At 38.5% G+C, this 17,161-nt stretch overlaps 1 protein-coding gene across 4 annotated transcripts in view; it reads left to right on the top strand.

The window, feature by feature from the left end:
- The window catches only part of SH3D19 (SH3 domain containing 19), a 116,803-nt gene that overhangs the window by 44,483 nt on the left and 55,159 nt on the right, over nucleotides 1–17,161 (top strand). For all 4 annotated transcript variants that reach the window (XM_052777063.1, XM_052777054.1, XM_052777044.1 and 1 more), the window contains one exon: nucleotides 5,025–5,064. Coding sequence is in view for 2 of the 4 variants with exons in the window: in XM_052777054.1 (XP_052633014.1) it covers nucleotides 5,025–5,064 (40 nt within the window). In the remaining 2 variants the exon portion in view is untranslated. The remainder of the gene's footprint in view (nucleotides 1–5,024; nucleotides 5,065–17,161) is intronic.

The following is a 17,161-nucleotide window of genomic DNA, read 5'->3' as shown; positions in this document are numbered from 1 at the left end:
TGAAGAGTTGCTGTGAGCCACATTGTGCCTTAACAGAATGGAAGACAAAAAGATTGCAGTATTACTGGCAGTTATTGCTTATGTCAGTGCAAATAAAGCAACTAGCATTGAAAATCTTGCATAAATGCAGACCTTTATCCCAGAAAATGTGCAGTTTAGTTTAACTGAGGGCCCCATCCACGTTGGCAATTTGAAATGGAAATTTGGGGCTCTTGATCTAATGCGGTTGGCTAATAGGGACTGTTGGACCATTTAGTTATGATCAGATGGGTAATAGTCAAGATACATGTTACTAAAACAATGGTAGGAGCCACTGCATTTCTACATGACGCACTGTAAAGCTGCTGCATTGATCTTGGCATGTAGATTTGTTAAGGCCTGGAAGCTTACAAAAGTATGCTCATTGGGGATTAATGCATTCTGATTAGGGGAAGTTGTATAGCCTCTTTCAGCAATTGCTATTCTGAGACTATGACTTCTCTGTATATTTTGTATTTTGGTGTTCCCAGCACTGCTTAAGAGCACACTGTTCCCATTGCTTGGTTTATCTAGAGGTTTTCCATCATTACAGAAGTATTGTTATAAGCATCTCATGCTACTTTTCATTATGAAACCAGTGCTGTGCCATCAGGGGCTATAAACAACAGAGATGGAGACAGCTGGTTGCTCTAACTACACCTCTTCCTGAAGAGTGTTATGATGTCCTGCCCCCTCTGGTGGCTGCTCAATTCAAGACCCATAATTAAGATGAAAAACACAGTATTTCCCAGAAATGGAAATGGTATGTGCTTCCCTTTGCTCCCTTCAGCCAGTTCAGCTTTTAAAAGAGATCAAGCTGTGGGATGGGGTTAAGAGTAGGAAGTTACCTACCTCAGGAGGTAGTTGCATTGGAAGTTCCTCAGCAGCTTTGCAAGTTCGAAACGGCAGAATGTGTATTAACTTTCCACTCATTTTTCAACAGCATTTCATGTTTATACTTAAATTTTTTTCTAGTGAGAGCACGCTTTTCAGTTGAAGTTACTCCTAGCAACATGATACTTTGAAGAAGCAAAATAAACAGAGAAAAACAATGGCTCTGTTTGGTGTGAGTTGCCTTTTTCCTTTTCTTTGCTTGTCTTCCAGAGACAAGAGTGAATGCCGTAAAAGCTATTGTTTTCTGCTTTGGTGGTCTTTTTGGCAAAAACTTAAGCTATTCTGAGTTTGTGGAGCAACTGAAATAATGTTGTGTCAGTTATTTTTCTCCTGATGGTTGTGTTTATATTTTCCTTGAGAAGAAAAACTGTTCTATCATATTAAAAGCAAACAAACAAATAAGATAATTTTCCCATGCTTGAAGGGTAAGAGAATCACCAGTTAAAGAAACCTGACCCTTTCTAAAAGCAACTGGAACATGACATTTCTGTCTGCTGCTCAATCTGTGAATGCTGAAAAAAGGCATAAAGTGTCCGTGGTATTGATGAAAGATACACAGCACGATTTTGTAAATAAGCACTAGATTTTCCAAACAGTTGTGGTATGAATAGCAGATCTTTGTGTGCTGATGCTTTCCTTGATTCTTCTGCAATGCTTAAAACTTGGCACCGGTCTTCCCAACCTCAGCCAGGAGTATCTGACTTCTTCCACCTCATCTGCTCCACCTGCCAGCTCCTTGACTTCTTGCACTGTATCCTGCTGCTGAACAAAGATAATATATTTCTCCCGCACTGGCTGTATTTGTATAAGGGCAGCAAAGGTTTTGTAAAGAATAGATAATAGTATGAAGTGGAGAAAATCTCTTTAAGTATGGACTGTGGGAGGTTGGAGGATGGTCAGTTCTTATGGATTGAGAGACTGCAAGTCTCTGGCTATGGGAGTTGTGGATTGAAGGACAGGCAGGAAGAACTTTTTTTCTGTCTGCAGAAGAACCATCTTTGTGCTGTATGTCTGTGCTATCTGAGCTATCTGGCAATATCTGCTGTAGTAAAATTAGACATGATAGCACTGCACCACCTCTAGGGTAGTTGTCAGTAAATCGACAACAGATCTGCCATGCTAGCACAAATTCTGAACTACACACTGTTCTCCTCTATCAGGTTGGGGAGATGATGCTGATTTTCAAGAACAGTTCATTAGCCAAAATAAACTTAGAATCAAACAATCCAGTTCTCTAGCTTGTGAGTACTAGCTGCTTAGGAATTCCTAGCCTATTTGACTATAGCTAAATACACCGTAAGGACTTGTATTACTTCAGCAACACAAGGATAGGAAGAACAGTACTGGTGTCTCATCTGTGGAAGCTTGCGTCTGGAAGGTATCATCTGTCACTGGAAGTGGAATTTTTTCCTATAAATGTCCCATGCTGGAGTGCAGACTGCTCTGTTTGTTCATTGTGCATGCTAGTGCAGCAAACATTCAATGTTTGCTCTAATCTGACATGCGGTTTTGGCTTCCAGAGTTTAGAATTGAAGGATATACAGTATTGTGCTAGAAAGACATCATGTCCCATAATGTTTTATAGCAATTTATGTCTTTGATATAGAGGAATATTGGTAGTGCAGGATTTGATTTTCAGATCCTTGCATCTATACAGTTGTCTTGCTTATTTCTGTTAGAAAAGATTACAAAGAGATGTCTCAGTTGTTGAGGTAACATGTATAGAGTAAAAGAGAATCAGCTGTGGACATGCACTTTTGTGACCCGACTTCTGCAGGGCAAGGATTTGCCTGCAGAATGCAGGAATAGGATCTGCGTGTGTGTGTGTTTAAATGTAACATATGTATATGTGTGTGTATATTAAAAAAAAAAAAAAAATTTGCCTGTTTTCTTCTGGGCTTTCATATTCTAGAGGTGTGTGACATCACTTGAATTGGTGCTTGTATGTAATGCTAAAACAGCATCTAGAACTGCAAAATTTAAGCACTAAATTGAAAGATTCAGCTCTTTGAGTCTCTTGTTATGCTTGATACTAAATCAAATTTAAAAGATTAAGTTCACAATAACCTTAAACAGGTGCAGGTTTTATTTCTACTTTAAAATGCTAACAGTGTGCTTGTAGGATTACATTTCCCTTTGTTCTTTTTAGTAAGACCAGTGTACATGTGGATGATGTGCTTTCACTAAGTTTAGCAGTAAATAAGATGTGTAAAAAAAAAAAAAAAAAAAAAAAGTAATGTTTCCTGTTTCAACATTTCAATAAAACAAAAGGGAAAAGGGAATTGCATTGATTTCCTGAATGAGCCGGTTGCAGTGGTGTGGCCAGGCTGTGGTGGATCTGCCGACTGGACGTGGGCTGAGGGGGAGAGCTCCCAGACGCTGTGTTTACATGTGCTCTGACACCTTTTCTTCCTTCTTACTGGTTTATTCACACAATCTTTTTAGAAGTGGGAGGGTTTTGTCTGAATACTGTGAGGTTGTGGCTGTGTACATAACAGGGAACACCGATAACAAGCAACATATGGCAGGCAGATTTCAGTAGGAAGTCCTGCCTTATTTTTTTCAGTGCTCACAGGTTAGGAGATTACATGAACAAATGATAAGGATGGAAGGAGCCTTTCTGTGTGTGTTTGAACAACTGTTGCTGCAACTCTGGTTTGAGCTATACCGTGCTGTTTCTACCTAACAGAGTAGCACACGGTGTGATGAAATGGAGATCACTGTGAGTCAGAAACACAATAAATTATACACTGTGTGGCTATGACAGCTCAATAGGAGCACCTATGGATAGAAAAAGTATTAGATACTTCTTTGAGCACTGTTGACATGCAATAATTTTTTACCACTTTAATGAAAACATAATCAAATAAGCACATAAAACTTGGAGAGGACAATATTTCTTCTGTACATGAGATAAAGCTACACAAACGTGTGGTATTAAGAGAACAAATTTTATTTCAAATGCAGAGCTTTAAGGTTAAAAATACAATCTGTGAGTATGAAATTTTTTTTAGGAAGACTCTTATTCTTCTGTATAGACAAGCTTTTCAGTAAAGTGTTTACTAACACAGGAAAAATAGCTTTCTGTTTGAAGTACACACAGATGGAATCAGAAGCAAAATTACCATGGTCAGTGGAGATTATATATAGCTGTAAGAATATCCTTCTAATTGCATAGTGGATCTTTCTGTAATAAATGATTAAGCCCCCCTCTAATTTTAGAATATACATAACTTAGGAGGACACAAATCTCAATTGCTTCTTTCAGGTAGTTGAAAAGGCATGCGGTAAGAGATATTCTGGACTTACAATACAACTGATAATATGTGAATTCTGATAACAGTGGTTATTTTTTAATGCTTGTATGATAATCTTAACTCTTAGGAGAAGTATTTTATACTTTCTTTGCGTAGCGGAGCTTTAAAAAATAAAAAAAAAACTTTTAGAAATTTATCTAGAGATGGCTTTAGCAACTGATAAATTGTTCAGCAAAAGAAGTTTATCTGAGTTGTTATGATTGTACCGTGTAGATTTTTATTTGCAGGTCAATCTCAGTGCAAATAAGCTTCTTGAAATACAGGATAAAAAAAAACGTTTCTGAAAACACAGAAAGATTCAGTATCTAGAACACCCAGAAGTCAAAGAGTTAATGATGGGGCTGCACTGGATTCAGTGTATTTGCAGATGTTGCTGCAACCAACTGGTGATTTTTCTCCCATCCTGTCAGGGAACTCTGCCAGCCATGATTCATGGAATGATTTTTTTGCGCTGAGTAATCTGTGGTTTTTCTTTTTTCCTCTTCCTTCTCTCTTATTTTTACCCTAAACTAAGGTCCTATTCATTTCAGCTAAAGGGAGGGGAAGCTTCCAAAGCATTAATGCAAAACATTAAATATACTGTGTTTTGAGTAGAGGAATTTTAACAAATGTTAGACTTGCAGTAATTTTATTTGGTCTCAGGCAGAGTAGTCCAGTACAGAAAAACAGTTTTGTAACTGAATTGGCTTTTGGTTTTGCTAGTCATACAGTGTGACAGTTCTTTTAAGACTTCTGTACTAGTATTGCTAAAGAACATCCAACTTTTGTGCTGATATTATGCCTCCTTTCTCACAGATCGCTCTGAAAGAAATAAACCAGACTGCCGTTCTTCAGGGTAAGAACCATATTTCTGTATTTATTCTTCTCTTCTTTTCCCCTTTTTCCTTAATTTTTTTCCTTTTATGGGATGAACTAGGAAATTAGCCAGAAAAATAAAAACGCCATTCTTCTACTTCTCTGTTTTGGTAACAGTAATGAAATAGCAAAATAGCTTTGTGTTAAAGGTAATTGTTTTATATTCCTTATGGGCAAAATTTTGCAGGGAATTAACAGGGCTTACTACACTGTAATTGTGTGCACTTAGCATCCAAAGGCTTGTTTACGTATCACATACAGGGTTGTTTGGTAAAACTGTGGTTTAAGACAAGAAGCCCTCATGACTTTTGCTTCTTTGAACTGTTTGCTTCTGTAGCAAGGAACATAATTCCTAGTTCAGTCAAGAATAGCAACACTTTATTCCATTAACTCTGATCCCATCATATGTAAGGTTTCAAAACCAAGAGAAGAAAACGAATGGGTATTAAACAAAACGCGCGCGCGCACACACACACACACACATTTTGTGTTTATTTAGAATTTCCATCAGCATATGCTGCGAACTTCTAAGATATTGATTTGCAAGGCCACATTTTCTGTTAAGTTTCTGAATATTCTGTAGTTGTTATCCTCTTGCTGTTTAAAAAATCTCTTTCTCTTTTGCCTTATTTCCAAACTCTCCCTCTCAATTCTCTACCAGGGAATAAGATTTTGTCCATATCCTGGGGTGGATGATGGGATTTTAATAAAGTAAAGTGATAGAGCAGACCAGCTAACACTGGCTCTGCCAGTCCTTTGTGAAAAGCCTTTCTAAAGGATGCCCCTGGTGTCCAGCCTTCTGACATGACATGACCTTTTCATTTGATTTTTAGAGTCTGATTATTATTTTTTTTTGTTACATTTTTACAGTACAGTGGGGTAGCTTTTATAGCCAGAAGAACAGAGGGAACTGTAGCCACTTCTTATAGCACAGTTGATGTGTTGTATCTACCATGTGATGTGATGGAAGAGAGGATGCTTTTTCCTTCTCTCCCATATCCGCAAACAGCACTGTAGCTGTTTCCAGCATTATGTTTAAGTTGCAGGGGAGTATTGCCTTTGTCTTTGATTACTTATATCTACTTAAAACATCAATCGCTGTATTTCCTTTTATAATTAAAAATACTTAACTTTTTTTTCTTAAAATGATGCAGCTACAGTCTACATGTTTGAACTTTTATTAGATCATGTCATATTACAATAATGTCAAATAAATCCAAATTATTATCAAAAGGAAATCTAATTTTATCAAAGAGTTTAGTTAAGGTTGAAACAGTTTCAGTCTGTTCCCCTTTCTTCTGGCTGGTCCTTCCCACCAGTACCTTTTTGCTCTGGAGTGTATTTTAGAAGTTCTAATTTGGAACAAAAAGCAAAGTAAAACTTCATATTTTTTCCATGGAATTGGAATTTCAAATGTGGACCAGCTCTGACAGTAAAACACTGCCCTAAGTTATCTGGGTTACAGATTCCAAATTCTCACTTGGAAAGCACAGATAAATTAACAGTATAATGTAGGTCGCTAATAATGTTGATAAAAATGCAGCTTTCAATAGTCTTTCATTCCTGTCGGTAAAGCATGTGCTTTGTAACCATATCTATGCATCTTCTGACCCCTTCTCAGTCTCACTGGCCATCGTGTCATGATAGTTTTGCTTTCCAGGATGAGCTATGAGGAAGAAAAGTCATTGTTTAAAGAGTAGTGTGGTTTAGTGCATGTCTTGCTGCTGCTTCTAGGCTAGAGCCTTAGATGACATACTCTGCTAACTGATACTGCTACACCCTGTGGTTCATCTCTCATTATAGTTTGAAGCATAATCCCGTGGTGACAAATTGCTGGGTGAGATTCTTATCCCCAGTCTGGCCATGTCATGTCTGGGAAAAGAGCTGCAGCTGCATGAAGACCAGAGCCCCTTCCTGTAAGAACTAAGGGAAAACTAAATAGTGACGTATGCAAGACTTAATTAAAGTGCAAAATACACTTCTCTTGTAACATGGGCAGCATTTCAGAGCTGTTTTAGTTCCACTGGGGACAGTTTTATGGCTTATGCCCCTTTATGATGAGCTACTACACCCATGACACTTTCCTCTCTGTGGGCAGCTCATGGCCAGGGAAAGAGAAAATACAATGGCTCAAAGACATCTTGTCTACTTTTTACTTAAGCTGCATGTTGTGGGATGCATCTCTTGAAAGTGCAACGTACCATCCCTCTCATGATCTAAAGCAGAACAAAAATGACCCTGCAGGTCTTCGTACTTACACTCAAGGTCTAGTAACAAGAATTTCTGCACTAGAATTACTATAAAATAATGGAGGTGGACATCGGGATACTAGCTGACTGGATGAAGACATATGCAATGAGCCTTAAGAAAGGTAGATATCCTGAGATGAAATAATGGGTGTAGATGTTTCCAAGAGAGAGCCAGAGAAGTAGAAGTTTATTTCATACAAAGCGCTGGTGAGATCTTGCCCAGAAGTCTGTCCAGTCTAACCACAAATGTGGAACACAGGGATAAGAAGAGACAAAAAAAGCCCAACCACCACCACCACTACCAAATCCTCCTCAGGCTCTGTAAGGTTAAGTTTTAGTCTGGAATACAGTCAGCTTAATAAAAAGATCACATGACGATATTTCTTGCGATTGCAGGGGTCTAAAGCTTGTCCTTTCCAACACCATGTTCTTATATGTTTCTATGTCTGTGTATTTCTACATCAGCTTGTGCTTGAGTCTTTGCAGTATTAGGGATGAATAGCTCATATACAATGAAACAGGAACAGTTTTAAAACATAGCTCAGACATAATTTATTTGCAATGAGAAGCATATAAAAAACTTCTAGATAGAACAGTATATAAATGGTCTTTAATATAGTTCCTTTTATTATAGGATGATGCCATTTAGATAATGCGGGGTGAAACATATTTATAGCGGTATCAGGAATTCTGAGAAATACTCTGGTTTTGTTACTAGCCTATCAAATGTTTAGTATGGGAGAAATGCTACAGGAAGGTAGAGTATTCTCAGTGGTGATACTGGATCTAGCATGACACTGGGAAGAAATTTGGGGAGTGGGTGAACCAAAGACCACAGGTAATGTTTTAAAAGGAGGGAAACAGATACTAGATAATGCTTACAAAATGCACATTGATACACTATCTTTTGCCTCTTTTGGTAATTAGCAACCATCTGCCACACAGGAGAGTTTAGATAAAGTGGGTAGCAGAACAGGGCCTGTGGATATCTCTTTCATGTACCGCTCTGCACTGATTTTTCTTGTTAAATGTTAGCACATTAGTAAGATCAAAACAGATGTTCCCTGAATCCAAATTATACCTATTGCTATGTTAAATTTTTATCGAAACATTTAATTTCATGACCTAATATTAACCATCCTTCAATTGTTGTATTTCACACAGTATTAAAAATATGTCTGTACTGGCAACAGTGATCTGTAAGTATCATTATTTCTTGATTTTACTGTCAGGTCACACACTGTTGGCTCTGATAGCTTCAGGTCATGCCCTGCTGTAACACAGTTCAATTAGGTCAAAAGAAGTAGACCTTTTAGTCTTATGCCTCTAAATGTTTTCAAACTGAAAATTATATGATAGTAGTAGAATAGAAGATTTCAGGCATCCATATATTTGCAGTTAATTCCTGAACTGGATTAATTTCATTATGCTTTTTTTTCCCTTTGGGGTAAGGATTATGGATCAAAATATCCTGAAACACAGTCTTGTAATGTGATATAATTCATTGTAGTTGCCTTGACCTTGGAGATGAGAGGATGAAGGTAGCTAAACTGCAACAATTTATTGAGAGATTTAGTAGCATATCAATCACTTGAAGTCAAGTAAGAGATTTTGATTTTTAAAAACTAGGAGTCTACTGTGAAAGCTTGCCCTCAAAATGGGGCAGGGGAAGAAAATAATTAGTTCATTTCTAGGTTTTACTGGCATATAGTCTGCCGGCTGATGGTAATGTGGTAAAGTTCTTTTACAGCTGGTTGCCTTCACTTGATTGAACTAAATTGGGCTGTTTTATTTAAAATGCATCAAGTCAACAATACAAATAGACACAACCCGTCTTTTGTTCCTTTATAAAGACCCACTTGAAGTGGCTGATCAAAGGGGCTACAGATCCCTTTAGTGAGGATCTGGTAAATCAAGCTATCATTTTTATGAATGGTGTTTTGTATCTTTGGTTTTAGGTTTTTTTATATAGCAGAATTCCATTAGTGAAAGCTTCTCTACATTTCTATTTCGCCTGCTATATAATGTTGATCTTGTGCAATTGTGTTTAATAAATATTACAGTAATGGTCTGACTATATCTCACGAATGTGTTTTCCCAGATTATCTGTAAAGCCTGAAAGACACCTTTTAATTAAGATCTTAAGCCTTTAACAGAACATGAAGGGAGTCTTAAGGCACAGGCCTAAGAATGTAGTGGAACTGTCCTCACTTTATAGTTAAACTGATGTGCTTTTACAAATCAGTATGCTTCTGAGGTCTTGAGAAAACAGACAGTAACAGGATTTTCTATGTTGTAACCATTACGGTCAATCTGTGGTTAGTCATTTAATAATTCCAGCTTTGCATATCTGAAGGGCGATACGAGAGTCCTTCCTTCTGCTGCAGAAATCTTTCTAGCTCCTAACCCCTGAAGCCTGGGGTTCTAGTTTGAAGCCTCTCACAAATTGCTGCTGACATTTGTGCATGTAACAACTTGAGTTGTTTTGTCCTCAAGAGTAATTTCACTGCTAATTTTGTAGGCCACTTAACAGACTTTGTGTATTTTAGGTAGATTTAAAAGCCAGGGTACCGTATTGGAATTGGGCATTGAAAAGAGTGACAGGTGCTCTTGTAACTCTACTGAAGACCTCTACCTCTCTGTTGTGTCAAATGGACAATGTGGAGAGACTGCTGCTGCTGCTTCTGTACTGAGAAATCATAGAATGGTGGAAGTGTTGATGGGAAGGGACCTCTGCAGGTCATGTAGTCAAACATCTTGCTCATAGTGGGGAGATGCTAACACTAGGTCAGGCCAATGATGTCTCTTTCTAGCCAAGTCTTGAAAGCCTCCCAGGAGAGAAAGATTGAGCCCACTGGTTCTCAGCCCACTTATAGGCTGCTTGTCTGTCTCGTACTAACTCAATTTCCAAATGATAATGCTGTGGGAGACAGCATCAAAAGAACCAATCTAAATCTAGTTCTTTAGTTCAAACACTGGACTACTTAATATCCAAAAGGACCAGATTCATTCCCACAAACATCCTGAAATATAGTTTTTCATTGTGTCATTCAGAAGCCTTGTATTGTCCACTGGCAATGTCTGCATTACCTTGTCAATGCAGCTGTTCCACACAGGAAAATTTCAGGCTTTTGCTCATCCAGCCAGTGTTACAGGTTGTAATACAGATCTGAAGTTTGAGACTTTGAACCTTGCTGGCACTCCATCTGAAAGGGAAGGGTTGTGTGTAGAAGAAGGAATGTTGGGCGATGACACTTGTTTTACTGTTACATTCTTATTCTTTATATGTAGCTTTTACGATTTTAAGGCTAGGGAGTAGCAGGTTGCTCTTAGACTAAGCATACTTTTACGTTGTGAAAAAAGGAATGTCACTTTTGTACGCTCCCAGTAGGCCAGAAGTTGATGTAATAAAAAGTATCTAGTCTCCTTCCCAAACCCTTGGGGTGTAGTTTCACAATTGCCTTGAGCTGAGCTAAGCCTGTGCCACTCCAGAAGGAAGGATCTCATCCCCTCCTTTGGGCTGTTACCAGTGCTCGTGCGGTTAGTTGGATCAGAAGGCTGATCTCCAGGGAAAAAACCAGCTGTCTCTCCACTTTACAGATGAAGCAGGTTCAGCAGAGGGGGCAGAGTGATTTCTTGCAAGTCGCACAATAAATCAATGGCAGAGCTTGAAGCAGGGGCTCGGTGTCATGACTTTCGTTGTTGGTATCTAAAAAGTAGGATCATGTGGCTCCATTTTTTTTTTGTTCGGAGAGCTAAATTTTGGACTCAGTCACTCGGAGCGTGGTGCAATCCCACTGGTTAAGCATGGATTGAAACTGGTGAAACTTGAGATTGGAATCTGCTTACGTGTCTCTCTTTTGTTTATCATGTGTTTCTGGTCAGCAGCACGTGCTGTGCACGTCAGAGATGTTCCTCCTGGGAGTAGAATAAGCTGGAGCAATTTTGCACAACATATTTCTTTGACAGCCTCTTTGCCACAACAAATCATTAATTTATTCTTTGCAATGTTAATTTTCCCTGCTCAGTTTATATTTATCTGTAAATGAGAAAAAAAAAAATCACAGGTAGAGCAGAGGAATAAATGGCAGATGGGTTCAGCTTAGTTGTTGGCAATTAGGGATCATGCAGGTTTCTAGAGCCTGTTGCTGCGGGTGTTTGTTTTAATGCCACCAATTCATCGCTGTTGTGTTGGGGATTTTTGGCTATTCATCTCACAGATAGCAGTAAAGAGTTACTGTGAAGGGCGCATCCTAGCCAGCCTTCCAGATTCCTTATTCCTAAACAGAGAAGAGGGATTTGTTTTAATAAAAGAGCGCTCTGTTCCTGGTTTCTGCAAAGGGAATTTTGAAGGCCTGTTTGCTTTGGTGCCCTGAACAACTCCTTCTGTTGTCTGGGCTGCTCTCCAGTGCGTATGCTAATTCATAATGGAAAATAATGCTGAGAATGAGATGGTTGTTGAAGGAATAAAGAGAACAAGGTTCACCCTCCATCTTCACTCGAAAGAATTTCAGTGCTTCTTTGGGCATCTTGTGTACATGAGCAAGTTTCACTGTCCCATCACCTTTCAAAGGAGATTCCTGTAGAAGGTACTGAGGACCACCCAGACACAAGGCCACTCTCCTTGTGCATTAGGAGAATTGTCTGGGGCATAAATAACCATGATAGACCTCAGTTCTACAAAAGGTGGTTTCAGGAAGTACACGATTATGCATCACAGTTTTTTTAATCACGGAACTTTCCTTTTAAAGGTCATTTTGAGAAGATTTCACTTTTTCTCTATAAAATGGCAATAATTCTCTTTAAAATAACCATATGGCTTTGTATTTTAACCCTGCTCTGAGATGAACGGAAGATGTGGTGAGAACTGGAATTGTCTGTCTATAAGTGACATGTGACGGGCCCAATTAATCAGTCATGGTTATAATTCTGCTTCTTTATGATTATTCTTTCTTTTCCCCAAGACATTTCAGTAACAAATAGCACAAGAAATTAATCTGGTGAGTGGGAAAGAGTGCTGGAAGAGAATTCTTTCCAAAGGTATTTGTAATAGTCTCAAAGAAAACAGAGAAGGAGGGGGAGCTGCTAAGGGAAGCCTATGGGTTATGTGTCAGGGCTGAGGAGGCAGACTCAGCAGGTTGTAAACTTCCAGCTCAGAAGTAGTAGTAGTTCAGTTCTCTCTGAAAGAATTTCATGCTGATATTTTAAGAGTGCTGGAGCTGATACTTGAGCTTTGGTTTATTTCCGTAAGGATTTGTGCAGGTTTCTGTCTAAGCTCAGGTCAGTATCTACATTTTCCTTCACCTGTGGAATTTGAGTGGGAGAGCTCAGTTTGCAGTTGTATCGTGTTGGTTTCCATGGCCTTTTACTCTGATGTGCACAAGAGAGAAGAGATTGTTACTTCTTCCTTTTTTTCATTCTCTTTTTCTGTACTGCTCAGCTACTTTGTCATTTCATTTTAAGTTATTCCTTGGTGTCTGCAGATCATTCTGATATAGGTAATCAGTTACCTTAAATAGCATCTGATTTGGCAGGTTGAACATTGAAATGATTGATCAAGTACTCTTTCAAAGCATGTTACAGTTGCATCCTCACTCCATTATGGGGGAAAAATATTCCTAGTGAGGCCTGTCACATTGATAGTTTCTTCCTTCTTACTGTATTTCTTTCTAATGCTTGCTTTCTTCCTTCTTACTGTATTTCTTTCTAATGGTTGCTGTGCAGTTTGCACAGCTGTACTTTAGGCTCTGATCCTGTCATTTGTGAGACATTGCATTTCTGATTTTTGCTGCAAAATTTCTCCTTTCAAAAGCGGTATTTTGCTCAGTGCAGGTATCACCATTTGAATTTAGGCCATGTTTACATATAGGGTTTGTCCTAGTTTTGGCCATCTGTGACAAACCACAGGCTCAACTGAGCTAGTACTAGTCCTTAGTGTAGACAAGGATGAGCTGCTTTTGCATCTGTTTCCAGCTACTTCAGCTTCAGGAAGAGAACTAAGCTTCAGTGGTACAAAAGTCATGTTGCCTGTTCCCTTGGAGGCTACAACCAAGGCAGGTCACGGGCAGGTCCCTTGCTGCAGAGGACTGAAATTAGACCATGCAACCCTAAATGTGGGAAGATTCATGTAAGTATGGTCTTTATAAGTATGCATAGCCACATCTTAATCTTGGGAGAGTTATTAGAAGAGGTTTGTCATCTGTTCTGGGTATAGTGGACATTCCTATCACCTGAGGCTTGAGGCAAAGGTTGACTTCTAATTAAAGAGAAGGTCCAAATCTAATCATAGTGTTCCAATCACAAACAATGATTACTTTGTTAAATCTGTCTTTTGATCTACAGCATAATACTTAGCTCTAGCGAAAGAAGTACATTAGTGATCTCATGTTTTATTAAGCAATAGTTTTGCTTGGAATGAATGCTTAGTGGAAAGAAATAGCTTTGGTTTTACTGTTATAATTCTTCTATTCCATGTCATCTGGACTTATGCTCCCCCATCTCCTCACACATCAGCATCTAGTATTAATACATTATTAGTTCAAACAATCATGATATCATTTTATGATTGGACCAGTTCAGGAAGTTTCCTTCCTCTCCCAAGAACACAGTTTCTTTTGGGCAACTGCTTTTAAGACCATTGTGTTACTACCTTGTTTCCACTGCCCCTTCTAAAATACTAGGTCCATGAATAGCTAAAAGCATGTAGTGCTCCTGACAGGTGAATGTTGGACAGCTAGGAAGGAAGAGGACAGTATCATGGGACAAGACAGTAATGACAGCTGCAGGAGAGGCGTTCTCACCACATCTTACTGGTGTATAGGACAGAAGATTATTTGCATTACTGCCCAATCTATCTTCTTCGTTCTGAGGCTGGTGACAAGGAATTGTGTTCTGTTAAATGAGCATTTTACAGTGTGAACAGACCACCAATGCTTTCTGTTAATAACAGCATTTTTTTTTTCCATCTAGGACAGATCTGAAATGATGATACAGTTCTCTGTATTTCCTTTAATTACTATTCCCATACTGTCTTTTGTAGATTTTTTAAATGATGTCTGTTACTATTTGAATTGACAAAATGCACTTCTTAATGTGGTAACTGCCTTGCTGCAGGTGCTAAACAGGTATTTTGCTTAGTGTAATACAGATGTACTTAATGGCCATATAAAACAAAATCAGTAACCTTCTTGGAGGGTGTAAAATAGAAATTGCCAAGATTATTTTCACGTTAAAAAAAAAATCAGAATTTTCAAATGTCTTTAAAAACTAAACAACCCAAGATTTGTCCTTTTATCTTAAGGTTTATCTTATTAGAACAACTGAAGCAACTGGAAAAAAAGGCGAAGTTTTCAGACAGGTGACCTCGTTCCATCCTGAAAGACAACTAAGGGTGTAAAAATGGCCTTTGTGGAACTGACCAAAAGTCCACCTATTCCATTATTCTTATTCTGTCTTTGCTTATGTGTGAAATAGAAGCACAAGTGTGCATTGGAAAGTATCCATGCATTCTGTCAGCATGCAGATTTGTGTGGCTTGGGTCCCCCGAGAGAGGTGATGCTTTGTATTTAATAGCTCTCAATGGGCTTTCTTTAGGGTTTTTTTAATTCATATATACTTCTAGCACGCACAGTGTTTTGTAGTAAGTAATGCCATAGCTTAACTTCATGTTGCATGCTGAAAAGTCTGACTCTTTCAAACTTGATGTCTGCTGGTTTTATATAATGTTTTCTACATCTTGTAGTGTAAGAGACTGAGCTGTCATTCCCTATAGCTTTGCTGCTTCTTGAGAAAGTTAAAATGCCATTGTTCTGGGTTTAAATAGATTGTGTTAATCAATTAGGAAGTCTTAAGGAAAAGGTCACTATTACTTTTGGAGGCTCAGAGGTATGTTAGCAAGGGAAGAGGGAGGTAAGGTTGTTGGCTGACATGAGAAAAAGGACAGGAACAATTTACTGCCTTTGGAGTTAAGGGCATCACTGAGAGCGGAGGTTAGAGAAATTACCTATTATCTGAATCCAGAGCCTTTAAGCTGCACTGGAGATTTTAAAAAAAAAAAAAAAAGTTATTTTCTAAGCCTGTTTTTGTAAGGATTTGGGATCAAGGGTCAGAGGTCAGAGGTGAAGTGGTTGTTACGAGGGAAGGGTAAGCCCACTGGTCCCTGTTTTTTCTATTCTTTCAGTCGCCTGAGTAAGCTGAACCTGATGCTTTGTGGCTCTTTAGTTTGCTCTGCCTAATTCACCTGATGGCATATGGTGCATTGTTTGAAGTGCATGGAGGAGCACGTGAAAGACCTATGTGTTTGGGGGATTCTTACAGGCTAGGGGGGGACATTGATTTCCGCAGCTGTTAAATGTTTTGGCAAGGTATTTCTTACGACTGTTGCTCTGGAAAGGTCCGCTTCAATCTGTTCTACAAGGTGTTTGTTTCTGAAGCTAAATTTAGTTGAGTGGTAAAAGGTGATGATAGCGATTATTTCTTCCAAGCTATAACCATCCATTAGAGGCTGCAGTATTTACTGATTTGACATATAATTTGAGGTCCGTGATGTTGTAAGGCAGCCAGACTATATGATTGAGGGTGGAGGAAGTTCCTCTTGTCTTGTAGTACATTTGTAACGTCACTTGCTCAAAGATGAGATCTGTTTCACTGGAGAAGTGTCCCCATTGGTTAAAGACCTTCTCTTAGTTGTTGAGGTAGGTATTTTGAGTGCTCTTACAGCAAATTCAGTGCTGTGCCCGCCTATCAGCGTTTTGCAGTGTGTTTGGGATAGATGCAGGTTTTGTAGGCATAGGTGTGATTTTAAAAATCTGGCTTCTATGGTTGATGCTTCTATTTCACCCTTGGAAAAGAATTTGAGTATGTAAAAACCTGTCTGTTGAAAAATAATCTTTGATGTGTATCTTTTCGGAATGGTTCACCTTAATCTCAGAGTTGCTGGATCTTTGTGAATGAATAAAAAGGACTGCAGTTTAAGGTCATATTTAAACTTGGAGGTAAACATTGTAGACCTACAGATGTATGAATGTATGGTTTGTTGTTATGTAGTGCAAGTTTCTGACGAATCTTTTTCTGTGTTTTGTAACCAAAAAAACTCTGTCAATATCTGTGATATAGAAGAAAAGGAAGCATTTCAGTGTTTTTGGAGGAAGTGTATAGGCAAACACGCCATTTCTCTGACTGAGCTGCATGCAGGTCACTTTCTGGAAAGACAGGTCTGGTGAAGGGTGTGGTTATGAGATTTGATTTTACAATTTCTGTGCATGGTGCATTCTGTAAGGGCCACTGTTACAAGTTCATGGACCCCATGTACTGTAGGGTGTAACTCTGTGAGTCAGCAGTCCATTGGAACAAGATGTGATCACGCATGAAGATAGTTTTACTTTTGTGAGGCTTTAACATGGGAGGGTTGAAAATGAGTGTTTCTGATGCTTGTTAAATGATTGATTTTATTTATAAATATAAGTGGCCAGTTTGAAGCCAGTATGTCTCTTTATACAGGTAACCTTGTAATATTCTTACACACGTTTTTTGGCTGCTGGTTCACATTTACAGTGTAGAAGGGGTTTTGGGTTTTTGTTTCTTGTTTTTAAGTGCTGAATTAAGATTTCACTATATTTGATGTATATGTATTAATACATCTGTCTTATAGACTGCCTCTTCACAACAAATGTCTTTGCTCTCAATGTACATCTGTAATTAAAACAATGAAGAAATTCCTTTTGTTTCCTCACTCAGCTAAAGCTTAAACTCCAGCACAATTCACACTGCATATTTGACTTGGATGGCCTACGAAGAAGTTCAATTAGGCTAAAGGAGTGTGGAAACCCT

The sequence above is a fragment of the Harpia harpyja genome, chromosome 2 (assembly GCF_026419915.1).
Source record: "Harpia harpyja isolate bHarHar1 chromosome 2, bHarHar1 primary haplotype, whole genome shotgun sequence".
In the NCBI taxonomy this organism is placed as follows: Eukaryota; Metazoa; Chordata; class Aves; order Accipitriformes; family Accipitridae; genus Harpia; species Harpia harpyja.
The sequence above is the reverse complement of the archived record's forward strand: the minus strand, read 5'-3'. Positions and strand labels throughout refer to the sequence as shown.